A 10,308-nucleotide genomic window follows, 5' to 3' on the forward strand; every position below is an offset into this window, starting at 1 on the left:
CTGGAAAAGGTAATTATTCATAAACGATGTTTGTAACAACACAGTTTCCCATTTACATTTATTATAACATCGCACTATTGTTTCAGGGCTGACAGACACAATAGTAACTGGTTTGCTTTCCCATTATCTGAATTCCTGAAGGAACGAGACACTCCCACTGGTACCATAAACACAGAATATGTACGTACATGTTATGTAACAATTATCTATAATATACAGTCAGGTTCTATTAGCACTTTAACACAATAGATAATTAGGCCATAAAGTGTGGTCTTCACAACGGTGTAGTGATAACAAACACGTATATGCTTTCATGCTGCCTCATCTTGCCAAGGTATACGTCCATTTTTGATAAAATAGTCGGCTATATCTTTGCGAATAGCTCAGGCATTTGACGAACTTTTTCTTGGCACTGCCTTTAAATTGCATAATGACATTGGTTGTGCTTCCCATCTCCATGTTCCTTCCACTAAAGTACCATCTGTCCACTGTGCCGTCTGGAGCATACAAACTGGAAGATTTCTTGCTCTGTCTCAAATAATTATGCAAGTAAATAGTTGTCAGTGCAATAACACTGGTTTTTTCTGGGTCCAGAAGCATTGGTTTCCTCATGACCCTAAAAACGGATGTCAGGATTCCAAAACAATTTTCGATAACCCGACGGGCTCTTGAAAGTCGATAGTTGAATGTTCTCTCTTTTGTACCTTTCGCATAGACGCCTGCGTATGGTTTCATCACATTCTCATGCAAAGCAAATGCTTCGTAGGCCAATATAACATATGGTGTCATCTGTTCACGTGCACTAGCGGTTCTAGGCGCTTCAGTCTGGAACCGCGTGACCGTTACGATCGCAGGTTCGAATCCTGCCTCGCGCATGGATGTGTGTGATGTCCTCAGGTTAGTTAGGTTTAAGTAGATCTAAGTTGTCCCATAGTGCGCAGAGCCATTTGAACCATTTGTTCACGTGCAGGAAGTGGTTCAGGTCGAGGTATATTCAGGAAGTTGTCTTGCAATTTCTTCCACAATTTAGTGCTTTTGAATATTCCGCCATCAGATATACGACCTTGTGAACCTACATGTGCACACAAGAAATTGAACGTTGCATCCACCGGAGCAAATAACACAATGCTAAAAAAGTTCTTGTAGTTATAGTACTCGCTGCTGTTATTTATTGGTGCCTGTAACATTACGTGTTTACCATCTGTAGCAAAAAATGGTTCAAATGGCTCTGAGCACTATGGGACTCAACTGCTGAGGTCATTAGTCCCCTAGAACTTAGAACTAGTTAAACCTAACTAACCTAAGGACATCACAAACATCCATGCCCGAGGCAGGATTCGAACCTGCGACCGTAGCGGTCTTGCGGTTCCAGACTGCAGCGCCTTTAACCGCACGGCCACTTCGGCCGGCCATCTGTAGCAGCCAGGCAATGGGGGAAATTCCATGCTTTATCAAATTCCTCCAAACATCATTTCCATTCTTCTGTAGTACTCGGCAACTGAAAAGAAAGGGTTTCAAAGAAGTTACAACATATCTTGTCTTAAAAACTGAAGAATTGAAACATGTCTTTGTTAAATAATCGTATCAAGTGTGGTTGAAATGAGCGTCTACAATGGGCAGTTCTAGAATGAAAGCTTGCCGATAACAAGAATTTCTCTTGTGCGGGGGTCACAGTGATATAATATTTTCTGAAGGAAATCATGGCGCGATTGACTGTTGACAAATTTTTAGTATCACGTCACAACTGCAGTTTCGGCGTTAAGCCATAGTCCTGCATTTTACATAGAATTTTCATTCCATATATGAAATTCGTACTGCAATATTTTATGCTCAGAACAAGTGCATGCCGGTTACAATGATATAACTTAACATATTTCGAAATTCAACTTAACGATGGCTTACGGCCGAAACTGCAGTCGTGACATTCTCATAAGAGTTTGTTAACAATCAGTGCCATCATGTGTGCCTTCAGAAAACATCCGATATCAATCCATCGACCACTGTTCACAAATTTAACCGTACTTGTCACTATAGTGGAATTTCCGAGTTCGCCAAGAAATATTGAATTAAAAGAATAGAAATTACTTCGTACTGTACCATAATGAAATAGAATTCTGGCTGTGGCATTTACTGTCAAACCTAATACATTATAGCCTAATGTTTCATTTCAGAGTTATGGTGATGAAGAAAGCCAACAGGATTCTAGGTAAATGTCGCCGAAGAAGTATTACATCTAAATGACACCACTCCGGAGAGTCCTGGAGAGTCACCTCGTATTAACAAAGAAGAAGGAATGGCGTACAGGGGAAAGGATTTCCAGTCCCCCCCCCCCCAAAAAAAAAGAAACCGGCCAGTAAACGTAAGAAGAAAGAAGATCCGATGCTCATGAAGGCCTATGGCATCTTGGAAAGTGTGGGAAATGTACGTCCCGACGAGTGTTCCACATTCGGAGAACATATTGCAATGAAGCTCCGCAAATTTGACACCCACAGGCGATCAGGGCTAATGCACAGAATAAACAATTTGATTTTCGATGCCGAGACTGATTTGTATGCACATCATCTGACATCAGATAGTTCGTCTCCTTCTGCCGTCCATTCTCCCCAAAGCAGTCCTGTTCCCCACCCACCCCTCTCCCGAATGCAGTCCTATTCTGCAACTTCTCCTTCGAGTCACTCCCAGTCACCTGTGCTCATCAAACGGTTGTCCCTACTCAACCAAGCAGCAGCAATGAACAACATGACTCTATCTCGCTCCGTCTACCAGATTCAGCTCTGCTCCAAGAACCTCCATCATATACTTTTCTGTAGTGCTTCATAAATACATTTGATTAAGCACATTCTGTTAACAATAACGTGTTTCAGACATTTTTATTTGTATGCGGATATTTACGTACATAAGGCTGTAACGAATAACAAAACTACAGTCAATAAATAATTGTTTGTAAGGAACTTTCTTTGATGTAAGTCTTTCAGCCCTCAACCTCTTTTACCTTGTACACATTTGACTTCGGACAGGTATCAACTTTATGCAAATAACGTAACTACAAATCCTTTGAAAAGGATGGTTTCATTTAACGACAATGAACAATAATAACTTCTTATCTTCACAAAGGGTTTCAGTGCATTATTGAGAGCGGTGCAAACTTCGATGACATTCGTTGATATACTTTGTTTAGATATTTGGAACAGATACATCAGACTTGTAAAGGAATCTCCAGTTACCAGAAAGCGCAAAGTTATTGCCAGTCTCTCTTTGGTAGATATAGCACATCTACAATTTGTGTCTTTCTTCATTACGTCTGGTTCGATCACTTTCAACAGATATTCGAAGTCTTCGAAAGACATTCGATAAAAGTTTTCGAACTGTATACTGTCGTCTGCAAGTAGTTCACTGAAAAGACCATGTCCACCGTATAATGCACTACTCTTTAACACTGGGGTTACCCAATGACGACGATTCTTCCTCTTCTTCCTTAACTGATGGTACAGCACAATAAATGCGGCACTCACAATCTTGGCTCGCTCCATCTTCAGACGTGCGCGCGCTCCAACTGGAACCACAGTGCGCGCCTCGGAACGGCGCGGACGGCGCATTCTACTGTGCTACAGCAGTGCGCGGGCTGCAGCGGCGCGGCGCAGCACGGCGCGCTCAGTGTGGACCCGCCTTAAGAAGTTCGAATCCTTGCCAGCATGGTTGCTCAGCGTGTTAGATCAGAGGACTAGCTGCCCTCTGTAATAAAAAACTGAATGAAAGGATCAGCGATGAAAGTGAATGGATGTCATGGGACGTCTGACACAGACAAATACAACGAACAAAATGAGGTAAAAAAAAAAGAATACTGGGAGGATCATATATTTTTAAAAGCTTTACACGAAATACGAAAATAGCATTATCAAGAACTGATTGTTGCAGTTGTTTCGAATGTGGGCTCTGTTATACACAGCTTCACATTAATCTTGGTCTGAGAAACCAGCAACAGAGAAAAAATGCATTTACTTTGTGAACAAACAATTTACTCTTTTTGGAAAGCATTGTTAGTAGTGATGGTATAACCATACATCTACAGTACAACGAAATGTAGGACGATGAGGTTATACGGAGAGATATAAAAGCGTGTACAGCACTCAGGTGTGACAAACGTAAGGGCTGTGATGTTTGTGAGCGTAAACTAACATTAGCGTCTGAAGCAGACTTACCGTAATTCATCTTCATGTAAGATGATGAAATTGCAAAACTTTAAACAATAAGGATGCAAACTAGACAGTACGAAGATAAAAAACATAGTTTCAATACAGTAAAAAATGTGTGGTCACATTAACTAGAAATATCTTTTTTTAACGTGACGCATGTGAACAGTGATTGCAAATATAAGCGCATGTGAACAGCAAGGACTAGAGTACTATCCTGTTTCTGATCGGCATGGTTAAGTTTTGTAATTGAGATTTGGTTTTCGTATGAGAGGACTGTCGAGTCGTTAAACAAGTTAAAATGTTCTTTCACGTTTCGCACCAGTGATCTATGGACATTGCCTTATAAAATTCGACGGTTTACCCCTCTAATAAATGAGCTACCGAATAATTGAGGTGTAGTTAGGTGAAACGTCAGTTTTCAGTTGGAATTTAATTTCGTTGCATAACGACATCCTTCGTTGTAACAGTGGGAGAACATACCTCGGAGATGAGTTAATGTAAACTTCAAAATGCAACAATTTTTAATTAAGTTAGTAAACTTGAACGTCGACGTGTTGGAAATTTGCTGGTATAGGGCAACCACATATTACGCATCTTCTCATACTCCGGAACATTAAAAAACAATTTCCCACGAGTTTTTTTAGATGTATTTGTACAGTATGGTACAACACACATTTTGTAACCCATTTTCCAAAATAAGACATCACTGTTAATTGGCATTATGACAGTAGGAGCAGCGAGCTAACCATTGGAATCACAGGGATAACATGACTCAAATGGAGCGTTGTAGCGAGCGTTCAAATTATTTGATTTTAATTTCTGTTTTTATAAAAGAATACTGAAATTGAAGAGGAAAAAAAGTATGATAGGAGCATAAATGATATAACTAACCATTGAGACAATTTCCAGAAAAAATCTGCAGTTATAACTCACAAAATTATTTGGAACTAAGATCAGTGTACATTTAAATGTATCTTTCAAAACAACAACAGAATTTGGAAAACACGTTTGTGCCATCAGCTGAACAATTTAATGTTTATTCTCAACTGGTTTTAATTGTTACAATCATCTTCAAGGATAAAAACACTGTACACCAATGGAGCAACCATACATCTGCGTCATATATGTATATAATGAGCCATACAAATGTAGAACATGTCTATTTTTCATAATAGTCTGTCTTAACACAACCCATATGAACACACTGTGCCATGGCAAAATCACAGCAGTACAGTGACAGAAACGGATGGCTGATCCATTGATGTAGATATGCTTCTCATTGATGATGGTTGTAACAACCGAAACCAGTAGAGAATAAACATGAAATGTACAACGGATGGCATAAATATGCTTTTTCCAAATTATTTAACGTCTGTAGACAGTCACCTACGAAATTTTGTGTTAACAATAGACTTATCGTTATCAGTATCCACATTATTCCTGTTTCTTTATCTATGCGAAGACTGTCTCTCTCCAGCTCTTTGTCTTTCAGTCCGACTCTTTAATGTTCTTCTTCGAGACATAGTTATTCAAAACGAAGAAATTAAAAATTAGGAACTTACTTCGGATTTTGTGGTAACAGCAGCAAATGAACACCAAGTTAATTCCGTTCACTCACTGAAAGAGTTAAGAGAAAAAACGACTCCAGTACACAACGTTTTGTACTGTTCACGTTGCCCGCAGAGCCTTCGTTTCTACATTTTATTTTCCATTGCTGATAGCATCAACCGCCCCCCCCCCCCCCCCACCTAGATGTTGTGGCAGATTAATTATGGCATGCACAGAGGCATTAAAACTATCATTCTTTCTGTGCTCCATGTGTGAATGGATGGGGAGAAAGGCTAATAACTATTACAATAGAATGTACTGTCTGCCGTGCCTTTTACAGTGGTTTGCAGAGTATAAATATAGACATAGATGTTGACGGCACCACATTTGTCATGTGATACAAATTGTATGATTATCTCTGGATGAAACCGTAATTCCCGATTAAAAGTAATCAATCATCATTCTGTTGTTACAGAGTTGACATTCACATTTTCTCTAAATTAACATCTTCTTCTTTGCTACTAAGTTATTAAGGTGCTTGTGAATCTCTATGGCCTCTTTGTACATGTATACATGATAATACATTATCTTTGCTAAAATACTTGTATCACTGAATTTTATTTTGTGATTTTCATCTCAAAAAATATGTTCTGCTATGGCTGATTTGTCAATATGTTTCACATAGCAGTTCCTTTTGTGTTCAACTAAATGGTTGTTAACACTTCTATTTGTGGTTCCATTGCATACCTACCTATATTTATATGGAATTTTATACAACCCAGGTGTCTTAGTGTATGCCCTACATCTTCTGCTCATCTTAAGCATTCCTTTATCTTCTTGTTGGGCCTAAAGGTGCATTTCAAATCCGTTCTTGTCCAAAATTTTTCCAGTCCATCCAAAAGTTTGTTAAGATATAGAAGGAAAACTTTCCCATTAGATGGCCATTGTTCGTCATTGTATATGGCTTTCTCTCCTCTTGGTTGGAATGCGTGGTACACCTCCTTTCTGGACAAACCATTCTTCTTGAAAACTGACTGTAAGTGATTCAGTTCATCTTGTAAATAAACTATTTTACAAATTTCATTAACTCTGTCCATCAAGGTTTTAATGACACCTTTATTGTCTTGGAAGATGATTGGAATTCTTATGGAGGTATCAATCAGTGTATGTAGCTTTCCTGTATGCCTTATGGCCCAAAGTACCATCCACCCATTTGATCACACATACATCCAGGAAATTAAGTTGCCCATTCCTTTTTTTTTCATTGTAAATTAAATTTTTTGGGTTGAACTTACTGAGATACACCGAGTGGACAGCTTACTCCTCTTCACTGTATGACCACACTAGAAATGTATTATCCATATAATGATGCCACTGAGCTGGTCTTTTACTGGCTGTCTGCAGTGTTCTTTGCTAGAAAATCTGTATAAACAAATAGACAATAGCTAAATTAAGATAGCTGCCCAGCATTAAACCATCAATATTCTCATAAAATTCATTTTCTGCAGTGGAAATAGGTTGTAGTGAGACAGTGTCTAAATAAAGCTACTGTACCAGTCAGAAAAATGTCTACATCTGAAATATCTTCATTCAAAAGAACCATCAAAAATAAAAACACAGTATCAAAGCTGGTAAGATGATCACCTGGGCCCATGTTCATGTCATCTAGTTTTTCCATAACATGTACTGAGTTTTTAATACAACTGTAAGTTCTGCGAGAGCACAATTGCACAAGTGGCACTAGATATAACAGCACATCATGCATGGATGCCCCATTGCACTCACAATAAGTCTCAAAAGAGCTTCCAGTGTGTGCACTTTTCGTAGGCCGTATGGTCTGGGCAGAGAAGCTTCTGTCCTGCAGAGTCATTTCTTATGGCCTAAAAGAAAGAAGACACTTTTACCAGTTGACTGGTAATTCTTAAAACATTTGTTCTAGGGATTTACAAAGCCTTTTATAAGTAGTTGACTCCAAAAGGTCATTAATCTTCTTATGATAATCTTCACTATTCATTACAGCTGTGGCATTCCCTTTGTCAAAGACAAGGACAGTCATTAAAACCTTAATGGACAGAGTTAATGAAATTTGTCTACATTGATATCCCCCATTGCCTTCTTTTTTGCTTGTAAATATTATTACCATAGATGGCTCAGATTCAATAATATTCTAGTGGTTTACTCCATAATTTCATGTCATTTCACTGTCTCATCTTGGCCTTTCCAGTCACAAACAAGGTTGTCCTGCAGTACATCTTTGTGGTAACTCATCAAGTCAAGCTAAAGTTTTCTGAGTACAAAAAATGTATAATTAGAATCATTGTCTAATGTGAAATCAAGATCATCCTACAGATGCCTGTCTAGGAAACAAAGTATACCAACTACTGCCTCCCAATATACTCATTCCTTAATGAAATTTGTAATTATAAATTATATACCTCTTTTTCAAATGATGTACTTAGTTTATGGAATTAATATTACAAATATGAATAACCTTCACAAAGCTATGCAGTCAACCACTTTGGTCAAGAAAGGTATGCATTATTCAGGAATGCACTTTTTCAATAACTTGCCAGCAGCCATATAAAGTTCATCTACAAATGAAGTTCATTTTAAGAGGAGCCTAAAGCATTTATTGATGGCTAAGTCCTTCAGCTCCACTGATGAATTTCTTAGCAGAACGGATTGATGTGTATATGTTACAAAATAATATCAAATAATGTGAGTATTATGTACAATCAGACTTCTCTACAATTTCGGTGCAATAATGCAATCACTGTAAATAAGTATTGTAAAATGACTTATCTATCTGATGGTGCATTGCTATAACAGCCTAAGAATTATCTTATTCGCCTCAGTGTATTAGACATTTACATGTATAGTAACAAGTTTGTTATTACAGGGTGACAATATTATTGAACTATATTTAAAAAAATGTAAATTAGTTACAAACTACAGTATGTCCATACTTTGTTCAACATGTAAACATCACTATATATATTCAGATTTAGTTTATGACTTATTCGATATGCCTGACATCATTGATGATAATGTGGCGCAAATGAATAGCAAAATTCTGCATGACCTGCTGAAGCGTCCGAACATCGATGCTGTTGATGACCTCCTGAATGGCTGTTTCAGCTCAACATTGGTTTTGGGGTTATTCCTGTACACCTTGTCTTTAATATAGCCCACAAAAGAAGTCACACATATTCAGATCTGGAGAATATAGCAGCCAATCGAGGCCCATGCCAGTGGCCTCTGCGTACCTCAGAGCCAGAATGCAGTCCCCAAAGTACTCCTCCAGGACATCAAACACTTTCCTGCTTTGGTGGGGTCAAGCTCTGTCTTGCATGAACCACATCAGGGTCACTTTGGATAATGGAAATCACATCATCTTCCAAAACCTCCACATACTGTTTGGTAGTCACTGTGCCATCAAAGAATATCACAACAATTATTCTGTGACTGGACATTGCACACCACACAGTCACCCATTGTGGGTGAAGAGACATCTTGATCATAAATTGCTGATTCTCAGTCCCCAAAATGTGACAATTTTGCTTATTGATGAACCCATACAAATGAAATGAGATTCATCGCTCAATCAAACCATACAGTGCGTGCTAATTCTCATCATGCCCCATAGCCAACCACGCAGTTTGAACTTCCTAATGCGAACCATTCAGAAGTTATGATGATTTTATTTCATATAGTTCAATAACTGTCACCCCGTACCATTTAAATGAACATATATTTAAGGCTTTTTAACTTATTTGACATCCAATTTTTGTTTTCTGTCGTGTTCTACACCCTGGAGTAAAATTGCATCTAAAAAATACAAAACACAGCTGAGCCTATACTGTGCATGATGTCGTATAGAACCGTATTGAATAGTGTTTTATTTGCCGAAGAAGTTACAATGCTGTATAATGCATACATATGATTTTGGGCCACTCAGTTACACAATTTAACAAGTACAGAGCACAAGTGGTTGCTTTGTTTGATGGCTAGGTAGCCTCCACTGTGGATAAATCATTGGGGTAGGTGTCTGCAGTGCCAGGGGAATTGGATCTACTATTTTGGACTGCATTCATATCAACAGGTCAGCCATCTTCGTTTCTAACATCACTGAAGATGTCATGATTGCAATCTTGTATTCTGAACCATGCAGGTTAGTACTTGTGCAGGAATAATGATATCCTCCTCAGTAGTTTATTGTCTTGGAGAAGTGCTAGAAATTCATAGCAGAGCCTTCATTCTTGATGCGTAGGAAGCCTGGATGCTACAGGTAAGCTGTAGATACAAATCTGCTGGAAATCTTAGATGTCATACATACAAGCCTCACTGCCACCCTATGTGAGTTGCAAAATTGCCGCCTCCCCCCTCCACCTCCATTTTTTTAAAAAAGTTTGTGTAATGTTAAAAAACGTCCATTATTTGGTATGTGTGGTAACTTGACTTAAATAGTTAGTCACATGATTTAACAACTCCAGCTCTTAACAGTTATTTTAATAAACAATGTGACTTTATTGTTACCATAAATGAACAGTTTTTACAGTTATGTCTC

At 38.3% G+C, this 10,308-nt stretch overlaps 1 protein-coding gene across 1 annotated transcript; it reads right to left on the minus strand.

The window, feature by feature from the left end:
- Nucleotides 1-321: 321 nt before the first annotated feature.
- On the minus strand, nt 322-789 carry LOC126470828 (uncharacterized). Its single transcript, XM_050098843.1, has one exon. It carries the CDS (start codon nt 787-789, stop codon nt 322-324), a length of 468 nt encoding a protein of 155 aa, XP_049954800.1.
- Between the last annotated feature and the right edge of the window lie 9,519 nt (nt 790-10,308).

The sequence above is a fragment of the Schistocerca serialis genome, chromosome 3 (genome assembly GCF_023864345.2).
Source record: "Schistocerca serialis cubense isolate TAMUIC-IGC-003099 chromosome 3, iqSchSeri2.2, whole genome shotgun sequence".
Classification (NCBI taxonomy): Eukaryota; Metazoa; Arthropoda; class Insecta; order Orthoptera; family Acrididae; genus Schistocerca; species Schistocerca serialis.